Source organism: Erinaceus europaeus, chromosome 11 (genome assembly GCF_950295315.1).
Source record: "Erinaceus europaeus chromosome 11, mEriEur2.1, whole genome shotgun sequence".
Classification (NCBI taxonomy): domain Eukaryota; kingdom Metazoa; phylum Chordata; class Mammalia; order Eulipotyphla; family Erinaceidae; genus Erinaceus; species Erinaceus europaeus.
This window is the reverse complement of record NC_080172.1, coordinates 44,213,189-44,232,926: the sequence shown is the minus strand read 5'-3', so window position 1 is coordinate 44,232,926 and position 19,738 is coordinate 44,213,189. Positions and strand designations below refer to the sequence as shown.

At 38.2% G+C, this 19,738-nt stretch overlaps 1 protein-coding gene across 7 annotated transcripts in view; it reads left to right on the top strand.

The window, feature by feature from the left end:
- Positions 1-19,738, top strand: part of RERE (arginine-glutamic acid dipeptide repeats) — a 523,083-nt gene that overhangs the window by 160,737 nt on the left and 342,608 nt on the right. For all 7 annotated transcript variants that reach the window (XM_060201410.1, XM_060201416.1, XM_060201414.1 and 4 more), the window contains exon 2: positions 12,902-13,370. In XM_060201410.1, the coding sequence (XP_060057393.1) occupies positions 13,046-13,370 (325 nt within the window). In that variant the 5' untranslated portion in view covers positions 12,902-13,045. The remainder of the gene's footprint in view (positions 1-12,901; positions 13,371-19,738) is intronic.

The window sequence follows — 19,738 nt, the reverse complement described above, 5'->3', positions numbered from 1 at the left end:
GGTTTAAAGTTCTGCGCACCATTAAAATATTCTGTTTTAATCTAGTTACTGTTACAGGTCTGTGTTAATAATTTGTAAATATCAGGATGAGACCTTTCTTTTCTTTTTTCTCCTTTAATTTCTTTATTAGGGCATTTATGTTTTGCCATTAACAGTAAATACAATAGTTTGTACATGCATAACATTTCCCAACTTTCCATATAACAATACAATCCCCACTAGGTCCTCTATCAACCTTCTTGGACCTGTATTTGCCATCCCCCCCACCCCCCAGAGTCTTTTACATTGGTGCAATACACCAATTCCAGTTCAGATTCTACTTGTGTTTTTTCTTTTTTTTTTTTTACATATGGAAATTTAATCTGACAAAGGTATCTTTTCAAAACAGCAGTGAAAAGAAAGAATTCAATGTTTTGTTTTGAGCCATTTAGAAAAAATAGTTACATCAGGCAAACCTAATAACCTAGAACAGGATGGATTTCCCAGAGGTTGTTAAGAAGTGTACTGTTGAGCTTCCACATTTTGGGACTCTTACTAATCTTTTGTTGATTGTTAAGTGTTAGTTTAGTTCCACTGTGGTCTGAGAAGATGCTTGGGGTGATTTCAATGCTCTTGAATTTGCTGATGCTGTCTTTGTGGCCTAACATATGGTCTATCCTTGAGAATGACCTATCTGGATTTGAGTAAAATTTGTATTCCAGTTTCTTGGGATGAATGACTTTGAAAATGTCCAATAGTTCTAGTTTATATATCTCTTCATTTAGCTCCTTTATGTCTTTATTGATTTTCTGCCTGGGTGACCTGTCAAGTTGAGAAAGTGGGGTGTTGACGTCCCCTACTATGACTGTGTTGCTGTTAATATATTGCTGTAGCTCTTTCAGTAGACGTTTGATGTATTTAGATGGCTTCTCATTGGGTGCATAGATGTTAATAATTGTTAAGTCCTCTTGATTGACTGATTCTCTGAGCATTAAGCAGTGTCCATTCCTATCTTTTAAAATCTTATCTATTTTAAAGTCTATCATGTCAGATATGAGAATAGCTGTTCCTGCCCTTTTTCGTGGGCCATTGGCTTGTGTGATAGTTTTCCATCCTTTCACTTTAAGTCTGTGTTTGTCTTGTTGAGTTAGGTGGGTTTCCTGTAGACAGCATATTGTTGGGTCGTATTTTCTGATCCATCTTCCTACTCTGTCTTTTAATAGGTGAATTCAGGCCATTGACATTTATTGATATCAAAGGTTGAAGATATTTTAACGCCATTCTTGTAGAGTTTTAGAGTGTTCTGATATATGTCCTATTTATGATGGTTTGACTGTTTTAGAAGACCTTTCAGAACTTCTTTCAGGGCAGGTTTGGTGATAGTTGATTCCTTCAACTGTTGCTTGTCTGAGAAGGTTTTGATGCCTCCATCTAGTCTGAATGACTGTCTAGCAGGATATAGTATTCTTGGTTGAAAGCCTTTCTCATTGAGCACTCGATAGATATCTTGCCATTCTCTTCTGGACTGTAGTGTTTGTGTGGAGAAGTATGCTGCTAATCTTATGGGTTTTCCTCTATAGGTGACTCTGTTTTTCTCTTGCAGCCTTCAGGATTCTTTCTTTATCCTTATTCCTTTCCATTCTAAATATGATGTGTCTTGGTGTCTTTAAGTCTGGGTTAATTCTGCTTGGGACCCTCTGGGTTTCTTGAATCTTTATGTCTTTGATGTTGTCTAGACTAGAGAAATTTTCAGCTATTATGGCCTGAAGAATGCTTTCTTCCTCTCCCTCTCTTTCTTCCTCTGGTAAGCCAATAATGCATATATTGTTTCTTTTGAAGTCATCCCATAGGTCTCTGTTGTTGTCTTCAGCATCTCTTAATCTCTTTTTGAGATCTCTTCTTTTTTAGTTGTCTCCAACTCGTCCTCGATCTTGCTAGTTCTGTCTTCAGCCTCATTGATTCTATTCTCTCTGCCCTCTACTGTTTTCTGGAGTTCATCAGTTTTGTTACCCTGTTCTGATACTGTTTTAGCTTGTTGAGCTAGTTGTGTTCTTAGCTTAGCTATTTCAGCTTTCAGCTCTCTAATAACCTTGAGATAGTTAGTGTTTTCTTCCAGAGTCTCATTTGTTGTTCCTGTATTTCTGATTACAATTCTTTCAAACTCTTTACTCACTCCTGTGATTATTTCCTTAGCTAATGTTTGAATGTTGAACTCATTATTTTGTGCTTTACCTTGGGGGTCTTTTAGCTGGACTCTTGTCCTGGTTCGTTTCTCCAATATTTCTTCTTGTTGGTTTACCCATTTTATATATTATGTTATGAGTTCCCTTTCTTAGTACTTTTCAAATTACTGATCACTCTTGCCTCGACTGACTTGTGTCTAAGTAAGGTAATTAAAGGGTTCACATTGGTGGAAGTTAACAGTTGTTTCAGTAGTATTTTAATCCCTGAGTTGGGGCTCAGTGATTTAAAAGCCTCTTTTTTTTTTTTTTTTTTTTAACTTCTCTGTAGGCTATGGGAGCCTGAGGCCTTCTAATCTATAAGTAGGCTTCTTAGCTTAATCACTGACTCCTGACCAAGGGATAAGGCAGGGTGTGGCAGAGATAGTCCAGTGGTTATGCAAAGAGACTTTCACAGCCCCACAGCTATGTCACTGAGGTATATGTCTTCTCCTGAGTTTCCTGGTTAGATCTCTGTCCCCTGGTGTCTCTCCCTGCCAATGCTCCAGATTCTGAGGGTAGTAGCAATGGAGACTCAGAGTTGCACTTGGTGAGTCTCCGGGGAGTCCTCTCCTCCCTTCAGCTGTCCCCTTGTTGGTGGAACAGATAGAGGTGGTGTCTCAATTGATAAACCGCTGGACTGTTACCAGCCACTTAGTCTCTCCCTAGGCTCCTCTCTGTCACCAGCCACATGTGTTTGCACTCACAGGTGATTTGGTGGGTTCCTGTAGTTGTTTTAATCCTGTCTTGTTTCGGTCCCAGGTGGTCTCCTTTGGTATTCCTAGTTGATCCAGGAGAGGAGAAGAGAGGAGAGAAACAGATCTGCTGCTGCTCCCTACTTGTGTTTTTTCTTCTGATCTTGGTTTTCAACTTCTGCCTGAGAATGAGATCATCCCATATTCATCCTCCTGTTTCTGACTTAATTTCACTTAAGACGAATTTTTCAAGCTCCATCCGAGATGGGCTGAAAATGGTGAAGTTACCATTTTTAGTAGCTGAGTAGTATTCCATTGTGTATATATGCCACAACTTGCTCAGCCACTCATCTGTTGTTGGACACCTGGGTTGCTTCCAGGTTTTGGCTCTTACAAATTGTGATGCTAAGAACATATGTGTACACAGATCTTTTTGGATGGGTGTGTTGAGTTCCTTAGGGTATATCCCCAGGGGAGGAATTGCAGCATCATAGGGTAGATCCATTTCTAGCCTTCTGAGAGTTCTCCAGACTGTTCTTCACAGAGGTTGGACCAATTTACATTCCCACCAGCCGTGCAGGAGGGTTCCTTTGACCCCACAACCTCTCCAGCATTTGTTGCTGTTACAATTTCTGATGTATGACATTCTCACAGGAATGAAGTGGTATCTCATCGTTGTCTTTATTTGCATTTCTCTGACAATCAAAGACTTGGAGTATTTTTTGATGTGTTTCTCGGCCTTTTGGATCTCTTCTGTGGTGAATATTTTTAAAAAATATTTATTTATTTATTCATTTTCTTTTTTTTAATTGTTGTAGTTATTATTGTTGTTGTTATTGATGTCTTCGTTGTTGGATAGGACAGAGAGAAATGGAGAGAGGAGGGGGAGATAGAGAGGGGGATAGATAGACAGCTGTAGACCTGCTTCACTGCCTGTGAAGTGACTCTCCTGCACGTGGGGAGCCGGGGGATTGAACCGGGATCCTCTCACTGGTCCTTGTGCTTTGCGCCACCTGCGCTTAACCCGCTGTGCTACTGCCCGACTCCTTGTGGTAAATATTCTGTCCATGTCCTCTCCCCATTTTTGGATGAGGTTATTTGTTTTCTTGTTGTTGAGTTTGGCAAGCTCTTTATATATTTTGGTTATTAGCCTCTTGTCTGATATATGGCATGTAAAGATCTCCCATTTTGTGAGGGGTTTCTTGGTTTGGGTAGTGGCTTCTTTTGCTGTGCAGAAGCTTTTCAATTTGTTGTAGTCCCATAGGTTTATGCTTGCCTTAGTCTTCTTTGTAATTAGATTCATTTCAATGAAGATGTCTTTAAAATTTATGCGGAAAAGAGTTCTGCCGATATTTTCCTCTAAGTATCTGATAGTTTGTGGTCTAACATCCAAGTCCTTGATCCACCAGGAGTTTACTTTTGTAACAGGTGAAACATAGTGGTTCAATTTCATTCTTTTGCATGTTTCAACCCATTTTTTTTAAAAGACTTTTTTTTTAATATTTATTTTTATTTATTTATTCCCTTTTGTTGCCCTTGTTGTTTTATTGTTGTAGTTATTATTTTTGTCATTGTTGTTGGATAGGACAGAGAGAAATGGAGAAGGGAGGGGGAAGACAGAGAGAGGGAGAGAAAGATAGACACCTGCAGACCTGTTTCACCGCTTGTGAAGCGACACCCCTGCAGGTGGGGAGCCAGGGCTTGAACCAGGATCCTTATGCAGGTCCTTGTGCTTAGCACCACCTGCGCTTAATCCGCTGCGCTACAGCCCGACTCCCTTCAACCCATTTTTTAATAAGAGCTTGAGTTTAAATTCTAAAGCTATAGATTTAAGTTGGGTATGTTTTAATAAAAATTATTGATGGTATTGAGCTTTATTACTTTATTCTTTAAGAAAACATGATTTCTCTTTTGGTTCTGATATTCTTTACCCACAATTTAGTGGTTTCTTCAAATAATGTCTCTTTTTTTCTATTATCTTGGCAGATGCCTGTTTTAAAGAGGTGCTGTCTATTTAGTTAAAAAAATATATATTTATTTATTTATTTTAGTGAGAAAGATACAGGGAGAGAGAAGAAAAGAGAGAGAGAGAGGACAAAGTACTATTCAGCTTTGGGGCTTGAACCGGGAACCTTGTGCCGGTCCTTGTGCTTGGTGCCACATGTACTTAACCACCCAACTCCCTGTTCATGGGATTCTATATCTGGTCATAGAGAGAACTATAATGCTGAGAAAAAAAAATTATGGTCTCCCTTCCTCCCCTGCCTGCTCCCTTCCTCTCTCCCTCTCCCCTTCCTTCCTTCCTTCCTTCCTTCCTTCCTTCCTTCCTTCCTTCCTTCCTTCCTTCCTTCCTTTCTTCCTTCCTTCCCTCCGTCCTCTGCTGATTACAACTAGAAGAATCTTTACTTAGATTTATAGACACTGTTACCAGGCAGTGATCCCACTCACCTCTTCTTTCATGGTTCTTCCTACTCTGGATTTAGTCATTTGGTGTAATCACATACTGCCAGCTTATAGAACATGCTTACACTTTCTACATAAGTAGAAAATGAATTTGTATAGGATGTTGGTTGAACTGGAAATATTACCAGAGCACTGCTTAGCTCTGACTTATGGTGGTGCAGGGGAATTGAACCTGGGACCTTGGAGCCTCCGGCATGAGAGTTTCTTTGCAGAACCATTATACTATCTACTCCGCACCCAGAGGCACATTTTCTATTACTTATAAGGGGAAGAAATACAGTACGGGGCTGGGGAGACAGCATAGTAGTTATGCAAAAGACTGTCATACCTGAGGCCCCGAAGTCCCAGGTTCAATCCCCAGAACCACCATAAGCCTGAGCTGAGCAGTGTTCTGGTTTTTCTCTTAGTATGTCTCTTTCTCATTAAAGGCTCTTTTTTTTTTTTTTTTTTTTTTTTGCTGCCAGGGTTATTGCCATGGTTATTCGTGCCTGCACTATGAATCCATTGCTCTTGGAGCCTATTTTTCCCATTTTGTTACCCTTGTTGTTGTTGTTATTGTTGCCATTGCTGTTGTTGTTGGTTAGGCAGAGAGAAATCTAGAGAGGAGAGGAAGACAGGGGGAGTGAAAGATAGACTGACCTGCTTTATTGCCTGTGAAGCGACCTTTCTGCAGGTGGGGAGCCAGGGACTTGAACCAGGATCACTTAACCCCACTGCACTACCACCTGGCCCCCTGTCTCTTTCTCATTAAAAGATTAAATGAAATACACTTTTTTAAAAATACAATAAGGGAAGATAATGACCATTGAATTTGTCTAAAATAGCTAAATAAAAAATAATCAGAATTTCTAATTTGAATTTGTTTCTGTGAACCATTTTCATCTTACTTTGTAGGTATGAAATGATCACAAGAAGTTTCTGACGAGTAATTTTGACAAGTATATTTTCTAAATTTTGAAGATCACCACTAATGAAAAACATTAATTCAGGAGGAGGTAGCAAGTGATAGAATATTACATTTTTCTACCTATTAAAAAGCATTTTCCTTACTGTTATCCAGACTTTAGTAATTTTTATCTCTATATTTTTAGAGTATGAATAATTTTAAGACCTAGTGATTTTTGTCCTTTTATTGAAAAATGCGTAGTAATTTTCTTGGTAATACACACAGATTTTGAATGAATTCTTGAAACAAGGGAGTCTTTGTATATGTAACTCAGATCTTTTGCAAATAATCACTGTAGTGGTTTTCCTCCTCTCCATATCCTAATTTCTCCTTTGTCTTTACTGATGCAGCTATTCTGACTCTTTACTAGAGTCAGAATTGTTTGGATATGGCAAGCATGCTTCTGTTCTGACCTTAGTACTTGTTTCTCCACCCCTGCTTCCGTACTCCCTATAGATCAAATGGTCTCTTTTTATTATTATTATTATCTTTATTTATTGGATACAGACAAACAGAAATCAGAAGAGTAGGGGGAGATGAAGAGGGAGAGAGACAGAGAGACACCTACAACACTGCTTCACCACTCGCAAAGCTTTCCCCATGCAGGTCGAGACCAGGGCTCAAACCTGGGTCCTTGTGCATTGTAAACATGTGCACTCTATGTGCACACCTCCATGACCTGGCTCCCAAATGATGTCTTTTTTTTTTTTTTAAACCAGAGTACTGCTCAGCTCTGGCTTATAGTGGAGCCGGGGATTGAATTTGAGATTATGAAATTATGAGAGTCTGTTTGCATAGCCATTATACTATCTCACCAACCCTCTCAAATGATGTCTTACTCTAAATACATTAGTAGCCCTTCAGTCTCTTTTGCCCAGATTACTTGTCACTAACTTTTTTTTCTTTACACACTATGTATTGACTTTTGTTTACTGTCTACACTCTTTACAAATAGATCATCTGCAGGTTCTTAATAAATATTTACAGTCTTAATGGGGGAATTAACATGGACTCTACTCTGGAGATAGATGTTTATTTAATGATCAGTATTATAGTTACAACATTTAAGTGTGATAGGTGTCTATGAACTCCCTGTGACCCTTCTCCCACCACAACCCCCAGCCTGCCATGTCACTGTCAAGTTGCTGATATTTGGACTGAAGAGTTCTAGTGTCTTTCCTAGCCTTCACTTTGAATGTCATCAGGTTAACATAGATGATAGTGTTATATTTCATCAACTGGGAGTCACACTCTAAATTGTAGTAGTTAAACAAATTGAGTTTTGACTTAGACTTCAGCCTTTAGTCAGAACTACTTCCCCTTTTCATCTAAGCCTCTGGTTTTCAGTATTTTCATTTTTAGAGGATTGCTCTTGTGAGTCTTTTGGCTATTTTTCCCTTGATATGATATGTACCCATGGATTAAAAGTGGTTTTAGTTTCTCACAGATATGTGAAGTATAATTGTATTAAGTATAAAAATCAGCCTGTCATTTTCTTTCATCAACTATTGAGAGTTTATATGCCATGGTTGCAAATTACTTTGACTCTTGGAACTCTGCAAACTGAAAGAAGCCCTATCAAACTTCTCAACTTGTACAGAGGAAGTAAGCCTGGGAAAGTATTCCTACATGGCCCTCATTAGGTTCTCTTTTATTTTCAGCATTGTGTGAAATAAACTTCTCCTTCTATGTGTTTAATTAACTATGCTTTTACAGTTTTATGAGGTGGTTTTTCTCAATTGCGGAAGTAGAGCTCATCTTTTTGAAGCTTAGGCAAATTTGGGATTTTCTTTATTTGTGATGTTACTATTTGTATCAGTATGTTTTAACAGCTTTGTTGAAATACAATTCACGTATCATATGATTTGCCAATTTAAAGACTTATTAAAATCACAGATTTACTTTGCACACAGTGCATTTACATGCACTTGATATTGGAACTTTCACCACGATCAATTTTAGCACATTGCCATCATTCCCAAAAGAAACCCCTTCATCAGAGTATTCAATTCTCATTTCTTCCTTTCCCTAGAACCTAGGCAACCACTAACCTGCTTTTTGTCTCTGGGTTTGCCCTTCTAGGACATTTAATGCAACTGGAATAATGAAACGCATGGTTATTTATTTATTTATTTTGCCTGGCATAATATTTTCCTGCTTATTCATATTACAACACTTATAAGTATTTAATCTTTTTATTGATGAATAATGCTTTATATTTTACTGTATTGTCTATGCCATTCACCCTTCCTTCTCCTACTCTTGATTTTTTTTTTACTTGTGAACCATATTTTAAGAAAGTGAATTTTGCAATGTGAGACACACACACACACACACACACACACACACACGTACGTTAATTTATAAGCATTTGGTTTCCCTATGCTTGACATAGTGGGCACCAGGTTTTCTCTTCAGTTGACTGACAACAGAGCATCTACTTGTCCTTAGGACCAGAGCAGGTCATCAATGGGCAGCATTACTCCTAACAACCTCTAACACTTGCCAGAAACCCCAGAATTGTCAGGATCTGTACCGCTGTTTTCCTAATTCAGCTTCAAACATCTGTGTAATTACTATTTTCAGGCAGTACTTTGAATTAGTCCCTTTTATTTCAGAGAACAAAGAACATGGCACATTATAGTTTTTGTAGTGGTTTTCATGGATTCCTTATTAGTCAAGCATAATTTTGAATAAAACAACACAGATGCTTAGCATTTTATATTATCTTCAATAGACAAATAACTTTTATTGTTAAAAGCTGTGGTTCTCAAATGTGAGTGACTTTGCCCCCTGGAGGATATGTTGCAGTGTCTGCATATATTACTCCTAATTGTTGCAGTGGGTTGCAGTACTACAATCTGCATAGATAGAGAACAGGGATAATATACAAGAAGCACTATTTCCTCCAAAAAATTTAGCTGACCCTAAATGTTAAACATGCAATAGCCAAGAAGTCTTGGTTCAGAGTGGGCAGTAAATTTTCATGAAATTTCCACTGCATAGACAGACACAATGATAGGCAATATACAAAGTAAACTATCTGGCATTTAGTGGTTAAAAAAAAAAAATCCACAGAACTTCACATTTGACACATATAGGAGTATAGCAATGGAACATATATATAAGAAAGAGGCAGGAAATGGGGGAGATAGCATAATGGTTATGCAAAAGACTTTCATGCCTGTGGCTCTGAAGTTTCAGGTTCAATTCTCTGCTCCACCATAAATTAGAACTGTGCAGTGCTTTGGTGCACACACAAATGCACATGTACGTGCTCCATAAGTAGGAAAGTAATTTCTGTTATGTAAATGAGTTTGTGTGCTGTTTGAAGAAACAAACTTTAAAAACTTGGTGACATCTTGGGATATCTCATCCTTGGAAATTCTTTGGTCTTAGTTAAAATACCAAGGTTGGGGGTCGGGCAGTAGCACAGTGGGTTAAGCACACGTGGTTTGAAGCACACGGACATACCTAAGGATCCCGGTTTGAGCCCCTTGCTCCCCACCTGCATGGGGTTCGCTTCACAGGCAGTGAAGCAGGTCTGCAGGTGTCGGTCTTTTTCCCTGTTGTCTTCCCCTCCTCTCTCTCAGTTTCTCTCTGTCCTATCCAACAACAATGACATCATCAACAACAATAACTACAACAATAAAAAACAACAAGGGCAACAAAAGGGAATAAATAAATAAATATAAAAAACAAAAGAAAAAGTACCAAGGTTATATATTATTTGTTATTTAATTTTGATTGAGTTGTTAATTATAATGTAGGCTTTTGCTGGTATTGGGATTTCCCTAATCCTTTCAGATTTAGTGGTTTTTCTTTTTTGGGGGGTGGGGTGAAGTTGTTTGCACTATTTTGTTTTGCTTTGCTTCTGAGCTTATCACAGCTCTGGTTTTTGGTGATGCTGGAGATTGAGCCTGGAACCTTTCCTGATAACAATTTTACAATCTCCCTGTCTGCCCCTACCCCTCTTTGTAGATTCTGTGTTTTATATTAACTAATGTCTTCTTGGAAAAAAATATATGTATTTGAGTCCACCAGTCTTAGTTCTGCATTTTTTTTTTTCTGGAAGCTTTTCAAGGAGTTGAGGTGGGTGTCCCATCCATGTTTTTCAAAGAATTGAGAAAGTGCTACTGAAGCACTAGACCTATTTCTTCAGTGAAATATATATATTCGAGAATATATAAACTCTTTTTGAGTTTAGATATTTATGCACAAAAGTAGAGAATTGTTGGAGGGACATGTTATATGGTTGTATTTGGTCAGATGAAAAGAACTTTACAGCCCATTTATTTTTTCATGAGAGAACTCTTATTATTCCATCAATTTTTATAATACAATTTTACCTTTGTATGGACTCTGCTGATTCCATATTTCAGGCTTACCTTGAAGGATTGTCAATAATTTTTCTGGTATATTTTGAGGTAGTCTTAGCAGCATATTTCCATTTGTGAAAATGCCTTATATCTTAACCCTGTGAATGTAAGTGTAAGAGTAATATTCCCCTTTCCAGAGCAAAAACCTTTACATGTTCTTTCCTAGGATGTTGATAAGAAAAGAGACAGAAAAATAAAAATTGATTTCTTTCTGAAAGCAAGTTGCACAGCTCTTTTGGTGTTGTCTGTATGTTGACTGTAGCTGCTTCTCCTGAAGACATGACCCAGCAGAGTGGGTAGTAGCTAACTTAGATTTTCCAAAGTTGGACCATCTCATTTCTGTTCCTGAAGAAATAAAACTAAATCATTTATTGAGACATAATAAATGCAGATGGCAGTGACAGACATTCTTGAGGTGCTGCTTCCTAATTTAGGCTCTCAGAGATTAATGAATTTGGAAGGTAGCTCATAAGGGTGGCACTAACAACTTTTGATGAAAAAATGTTTCCTGCCAGACAAGATGAATGCTGCCCAAGTACTATTTTAATCCTAAAGGGCCTACAATAACACCCTGTTTGCTTAGATTACTATATTGGATAACTTGACTTTTAGCCAATACAATTTAAAGCTTTAGATTCCTTAGAATAAAAGGATGGGCTCTATAGTCAGTTCTGAGTCTAACATTTTAGTTGTGTGGTTTTTCCCTACCAAAATGTAGGCTTTGTACACTCTGGTTTCTCTTCAAATTGCATAAATCTTTCGCCTTTTACCAAACTATAGGCTTTGTGATTTTGGTTTTCTCCTCAGCCTCTTTATGCTTACTTTTGCATTGGTAAAATTCAGTCTTCAGAAAAAACTGTAGATGCTTCCAGAATAGATGATACATTTACCTCCCATGATTAACATGTAAAATGCTTTGTGTACATTAAGTACTCATTGACTATTAGCTGCTTTTTTATTGTGACTTCCATTTATGTGTTCCATTCGCTCATCTTAATACTTACTTCGTTTTTATTAGTGATTTAATAATGATCGACAAGATTGTGGGATAAGAGGAGTACACTTCCATATAATTCCCACCACCAGAGTTCCATATCCCCTGCCTCCCATTGGAAGTTTCCCTATTCTTTGTCACTCTGGGAGTATGGACCAAAGATCTGTATGAGGTGCAGAAAGTGGAAGGTCTGGCTTCTGTAATTCAGGTCAATCCATACTCCTAGCCTGTTTCTATCTTTCCCTAGTGGAGTAGGGCTCTGGGGAGGTGGGGTTCCAGGACAAGTGAGGTAGTCTGCCCAGCCAACCAGGTTGGTGTTATGCTAGTATCTGTAACTTGGTAGGTGAAAAGCATTACGATATAAATCAGAACAAATTATTTAATAATTAGGAACCTAAATGTAAGAGCATAGCAGATGAGATTTGGGGTCTTCATGTTGGAAGAAGCTTGGAAGTCTATTTTAGCTATATTATGATGGGCCCATGACTTTACTAATTTTTGCCTGAGTTAACACTTAGTTCTTACTGCATCTCTTTTGAGAATGTTGATTTTTGTTAGACACTTTTTTTTTTTTTTTTTGCTTTCCCCCTTGCAGGTAGGAACAGGGCTCAAACCCAGGTCCTTGCACATTGTAGCATGTGCACTCAGGTGCACTCAGCCCCAGAATCTGGGTTTTCAAGCCCACACTCCCCACTTGGCAGGAGGAAGCTTCAGGAGTGTGTATGTCTGCCTCTTTCCCTCTTCACCTCCCATTCCCCCTCAATTTCTCTCTGTCTCTATCCAAAATAAATTTAAAAAAATATTTTACTTTAAAGAATTTAAAGAATAAAATAGATAAAGTCATAAAATTAATATTATTGTAGCCTGGGAGGAGGACTTGTAAGAATGAGGTTCCTGAGTTTGATCTCTTACATTGAATGTGCCAGAGTAATGCTTTGGGTTTTTTCTCCCCATGTTCCTAATTAGCAAATAAATAAAATTTTTAAAACCAGTATACAGATAGTGTATTTTAACAATGTGCATTTAGACTTTTTTATTGTTAGTGGTATAGGAAATCCCAAATTATATCCTAGATGAGGCTAAAACACATATAGCTAAATTTACTTCCTCCCCCCCCCATGATCTGTAGAAAGCTCTTAAAGCATGAAGGAGACTTACTTTAGGAAGGAAATATGAGAAGATGTTAAAGTGAAATAAAAATTTTCCTCTACTTTTTCCTTTTCTAGCATTTTTGAAACGTTGGGGTTGTTGGAGTGGTTGGATTTTTCCTGGAATTGAGTGAGAAATTCAGAAGACTGAAGCCCAGGCTTACTGTCTACCTTTCACGGAGGCCTAGCCGTGAGAGGACAGAAGAAGGCACGTGGCGAATCATGACAGCTGACAAAGACAAAGACAAAGACAAAGAGAAGGACCGGGACAGAGATCGTGACCGAGAAAGAGATAAAAGAGACAAAACAAGAGAGAGTGAGAATTCAAGACCACGCAGGAGCTGTACCTTAGAGGGAGGAGCCAAAAATTATGCTGAGAGTGATCATAGTGAAGATGAGGACAATGACAATAATAGTGCCACAACGGAGGAGTCCACAAAGAAGAACAAAAAGAAACCACCGAAAAAAAAGTCTCGTTATGAAAGGACAGATACTGGTGAGATAACATCCTACATCACTGAGGATGATGTTATCTACAGACCAGGAGGTAAGGAGCATTATGCAATGTTTTGGTTAGATAAATAACACCAGTATTTTAAGTGGAAAGCTAAAAGAGTAGCTATTAGTTCGGCATTGAAAAACTCAAGGTAGTAAACACATTCATCCACTTTTGTTCAGTTGATGTACTAACTTATTGCTTGCATTTGCCTCAACTTTTTTTGTCCTGGTTATGTGTTTATCAATCCTTACTTGTTTTCTCATGCTGCTTGTTTCTCTCACATCACTCAGTGATTTTCATATTTTGAGCTCTCGCTTGCTTCTGTTCAACACAGATCAAGCTTGGTGACCCTGCAGAATAGATTACTTGATCTATAGAAATTTAGCCAGAAGTTAGGTGTTTGTTATGGCCTCCAAACCAAGGTTTAGTCTTCCTGATTAACTTATTTTTCAAACTTATGACCTCCAGGGTCTCTAATTAACAATAATAGATGAACTACTAACCTGCCCCATGTATCGTTTATTCAGTCTATTGAGGCTTATAGTATTGCTCAAAGAGAGGCAGATGCAGTTTTTCAGATGAGATGGAGTGAAATGAGTGATAAAGAAACTTATTCACAAACAAATTCTTCCTCTTCACTTGCTGTATTGAGTGTACTAAGATATTTTTCTTTCTTTTTTTTTAAAGATATTTTTTCTTACAAAAGTGAAGCAGTTAAAATTATTTTGTTTGAATTACTTTATTGTGGGCTGGGCAATAGTGCACTTAGTTGAGCACACATATTCCCACGGACAAAGACCCAGTGCAGGGGGTATGCTGCACAACTGGTAAAGCAAATCTGTAGTTGTTTTTCTCTTTCTCACTCTACTTCCCCCTTCCCTCTCAACTTCTCTCTGTCCTACCAAGTAAAATAGAAGGGGGGAGGGGGAGGAGGAAAAAAATGACAGCCTGGGCGGTAGATTGGTAGTACTGGCACTGAACCCTAGCAATGACTCTAGTGGCAATTAAAAAAAAAACAAACAAACTAGGGAGTCGGGTGGTAGCGCAGCGGGTTAAAAGCAGGTGGTGCAAAGCGCAAGGACCGGCATAAGGATCCCAGTTCAAGCCCCCGGCTCCCCACCTGCAAGGGAGTCGATTCACAGGCTTTGAAGCAGGACTGCAGGTGTCTCTCTTTCTCTTTCCCTCCACTCTCCATTTCTCTCTGTCCTATCCAACAATGACAACAACAATAACTACAACAATAAAAACAAGGGCAACAAAAGGGAGAATAAATAAATAAATACATAATTTTTTAAGTTTAAAAAAATACTAGAAACAGAAGGATGAAAATGGGATGATTTTATTCACAGTCAGAAGAAGAGATACAACAGGGAACTAAATGACAAAATAAAAATGTCTGCCCTCATGGACTGTATACTATAGTTTGGAGTGGAAGCAGACCCTTGACACACTAAGAGCATGTGCATGACATCACAGGTGGTGACTACTAATAAAGGGAAAATTAGAAAAGGCTTTTAGAAAAGGCACTTAGCTGACTGGGAATATCTGAGAAATTGGTGCATTTGCATCATCTCCAAGCCCTGTTCTTGCTTCTTAACTCATGAGCTCAGAGGTTTCCAGTTCTGGTTATTGATTCAGTGACCTCACTTGACAGACTCTACAATGTGTCCCTCACCTCATCTGTTATTTTTTTCTGAGTTCCTATGTATTCCTTCTACTTAAAAAAAAAAAAAAATTGCCACCTACTGTCACCTCATTTCCTTCCTGTGATTGGTTGGATAGAGTTTCTGTTACTAATACCAATGGAAACCCAGAAAAAAAATATGGCAGTTGAGGCACAGATACCAGAGAAAACTGCCTTAACCCCCCCCCCCCACACACACACCTTTGCCTCCAGGGTTATCTGTGGTTCCAGGTGGCACTGTTAATTTTCCCTGGCAGCCATTTTTCCCATTTGATTGAATAAGACAGAGACAGAGATAGAGGAGGGGAAGATAGAGAGGAAGAGAGAAAGATAGACACCTGCAGACCTGCTTCACTATTTGTGAAGTGTCCACCCTGCAGGTGGGAAGCTGGGGCTCAAACCAGATCCTTGTGCAGGGGTCCTTGTGCTTAGTTCTATGTACACTTAACCAGGTGTGCCACTGCCCAGCCCCCAAACTGCCTTGATTCAAATCCCATTTACTTGCCAGCTGTGTGACCACAGGCAAGACATTATACTTCTCTGTGCTTTGATTTCTTCAACTAGAGTGAAAGTAGACTACTTGTATGTCAGAGGATGTTCTGTGAATATACTATGCAAAGCATTTAGACCAGTGCCTGGAAAATTGTGGGTTTTTTTTTTTTTTTTGGGTAGGTAATACAAAGAAGACCATTTAAGGATTCATCCACTTGGTTGAAGTGTATGTTCTATCTAAGTCCACCTGTCAAACATGGCTTGTGAATGTTATTTTGTTAAATATTTGGACCTGTACTGTATATTGTTTGATTTTTTTTTTCTCTTCTTTTAATATTTATTTAGTTATTCATTCCCTTTTGTTGCCCTGGTTGTTTTATTGTTGTAGTTATTATTATTGTTGTTGTTAGGACAGAGAGAAATGGAGAGAGGAGGGGAAGACAGAGAGAGGGAGAGAAAGATAGATACCTGCAGACCTGCTTCACTGCTTGTGAAGTGATTCTCCTGCATGTGGGGAGCCGGGGGCTCGAACCAGAATCCTTAACACCCGTCCTTGTGCTTTGCTCCACCTGTGCTTAACCCACCGCACTACTGCCCAACTCCCTGGATTTTGTTTGATTTTATGAGACTTAACAGGAATTAGAGATGCCATGTTTCCTAGTTGTTTTATTTGTTGGCTTGGTTATTTATTTATTTATTTATTTATTTATTTATTTATTTATTTATTTATTTTACTGGAGCACTGCTCAGCTCAGACATATGGTGGTGTTGAACCTGGGGCCTTGGAGCTTCAGGCATGAAAATTTTTTTTTACAGAAGCACTATGCTATTTCCTCAACCCTTATGGTTTTCAAAAGTAAGTTGAACTCTGACTTGTCAGAAAGATTTAGTGTGTTCCTTATCCTCTAGTACTGTTTCCCTTCCACTAAAAGCCAGTAAACTCCTTAAGGGCAAGGACTTTATTTTTGTTTTGTTTCTGTTCTTGTCAAAGGCATTTCAAGTGCCAAGAAGAGTGTTTGGATCATGGTGGGCATTTAGTACATTGGATAGATAAATGAACATGGAGAGGTGTGAATGAATGAGTGAGTGAATACATTTCAATATACATAGAAGTTTGAAGAGCCAGATTTTATTCTGTTTTAGTCACTACTCTAGTACTTTTTTCTTTTTAAAATTTTATTCTATTTACTAGAGAGAGAGAGAGAGAGAGACAGAGAGAGAGAGACAGAGAGAGACCAGAACACTGCTCAGCTCTGGTTTATGGTGGTGCTGAGGATTGAACCTGGGACCACAGAGACATAGGCATGTAAGTTGTGCATCATCATTATGCTGTCTCTCCAGCCCTTTTAGTGCTTTTCATTCTGTAAGATTCATTCATTATTTGGAATTGTTGAATGCCAATGCATGTGAAATAATCTGCTAGACTGTGAGTCCTCAAAATGTTCACAATCTCAAAACAAAGGTGCAAAAATGACATAAACAGCATAGGGTAGAAAGAGCTAAGTTTTCTGAAAATAAAAAGAAAAAAGGAAGGAAGGGAGGGAGGGAGAGAGAATGAAAGGAGGGATTGGGAATTACTCTTAACTGTGTGGACAATAGGAAGAAATCCGAGAAAATCCTTTACTGGCCTTTTTTAAGATCCTTGGGCAGATTCACTCACAAAAGAAGAGATCCTCTCATAAAATCTCCTAAATAAATCTTGACAAAATTAAAAATAAATACTTATATTGCTTAGGTGTGACATGAATTCAAGGGAATTAGCAGATTAAAATTTCTCCTAGTTTTAAATTCTGTGGATGGTGGAGCACCATTGAGATGTTGCTCCTCTATGACACTGCTCCTCTATGACACTCTCTTCTCTCTTTTTAAATGAATAAATGAAATAACTGGACTCAGGAGGCAGTCAGTGATAACCCTGTGTTCACTTCCTAGCATTACATTAAAGATGTCTCCTAGTCTGATGTTTTCCCAGGAAAGTAAGATTTATAAGACTTGTGTCACTAACTTGGGGCAATCATTTTACTGTAGTACTATAACTGTTCTGAACTTCACATAAAGTACTAGATTTACCCTCCTGGATAGGATTTAGTTTTGAATTTTAGAGTTAACAGTATTAGAGCATACACTAATGAACTTATATTTACAATTATAAGTATTATTTGTTGAGAAGACATATACCATTGACCAAAGCTGAAATTTTTGAGAGCTTGAGTTCTGCTGTATTTAGTGACATATAGATACAACGTTGTTAATATTTTTGATTCAGACTTACATATTGAATAGGACTTTCTTTTTTTTTTTTTTCTGCTAAAGAATATTTTTGGTTATAGTTATCACAAACTGCTTTGTGTGGACCTATTTTGTTAGAGACAATGAGAAAGGAACAAATTGTTAACTCCTTTAGCTGTAGATTATATGAGGAATGATCTTATTTCTTATCTTTTTCTCTTGATACATTACGATTCAGTGTGATAATATGATTATTTGGCTCATTGTCAGTCAAAGGGGTCATTGTTAATTGCCTTTCTATGTCTGTAGTCAAATATATGTGGGAAGTGCTGCAATACAATCCTTCTCATGAGATACTCATAATTAAAGAGAAGTCCTTTAGTAAGGAAACATTTTTTAATTTAATTTTTATTTTTATTTATTTATTTTCCCTTTTGTTGCCCCCCCCTTTTTTAGTAAGGAACATTTTATAGCATTAAAAAATAGGGGGGTCGCCCGGTTAAGCATGCATGGTACAAAGTGCAAGGACCTGCGTAAGGATCCCAGGTTATTGCTGGGGTTCGGTGCCTGCACTAGGAATCCCCTGCTTCTGGAGACCATTTTTTCCCCACTTTGTTGCCCTTGTTGTTGTCATTATTATTGTTGTTGTCACTGCTGTTGTTGGATAGGACAGAGAGAAATCGAGAGAGGAAGGGAGACTGAGAGGGGAAGAGAAAGACACCTGTAGACTTGCTTCACCATTCGTGAAGCCACTCCCCTGCAACCAGTGGTGAGCCAGGGGCTCGAAATGGGATCAGTATGCCTGTCCTTGAGCTTTGCGCCAAGTGGGCTTAACACACTGGGCTACTGCCCGACCCCCCTTATAGGCTTTTTAAGCATAGGATATTGGTTTCTATAGCTTCCTGTTGGTTACATATTAATTTCTTTCCATTGTTTTATTTCTTTTCTAGTCTTACTGAGATAATTGGCATATTGCATTATCTAAGGTGTAAAATGTAATGATTTTATGTGTGTGTTACCACTCTGGCTATTGCAAATAATGCAATATAGGGGTGCATATGTCCCTTTGAATTTGTGTTTGGGTGTCCTTCGGATAAATAATGCTTAAGAGTGGTATTTCTGGATCATAAGGTAATTTCTGTTTTTTGTTTTGTTTAGGAAGGAGACCAGAGCTCTGTTCTGCCTTTTATGATGTTCTGTTTTGTATTTGGTCCTTTTGTTAGGAAGTGCTAGGATCACACCCAGGTGCACACACATGCTCTATTGCGGAGTCACATATCCATCTCCTAAATTACTTTGATTTTCTCTGTTTCTGTTACATTTTATCTCCTCCTCCTCTTCCTCCTGCTGCTGCTATTCCTTCTCCTCCTCTTAGGAAGCTATCCAAATTCTTTGTTTTTATTTAAATATTTTATTTATTAATGAGAAAGATAGGTGAGAGAGAAAAAGAACCACACATCACTCTGGTACATGTGCTGTCAGGAATTGAGCTTGGGACCTAATGCCTGAGAGTCCAGTGCTCTATCTACTGTGCTACTTCCCAGACCATCGAAGCTATCCAAATTCTGCATATGTGAAAGGAAATCTCTTTCTTCTTTTCTTCTTTCCATCTTTCTTTCTTTTCTTTCTTTCTTCCTTTCTCACTTTCTTATAACACTGCTCAGCTCTAGTTTATAGTGGTGCAGGGAATTGAACCTCGGACTTTGGAGCCTCAGGCATGAGAGTCTCTTGGCATAACCATTATGCTATCCATCCTGCCTGAAGATTATTTTTTAATACATCAGTAATTATTACTGAGAGTAGAAGAAACAAGAAAAACTAGTACTCTAAAGCTATTCTAACTAAAAAGATGGAAGTTGTTCTAATTTGGAGACTAATTAACCATATCTTTTTCAGTTTCATAAGGAAAAAGGCTCATTAAGTGTACTTAAATGTGGATGTTAGAGACTTGCTACTCCAAGTGTTAGCTATGGATACATCCTAGATCACTAATTAAGATTTTTTAAATTTT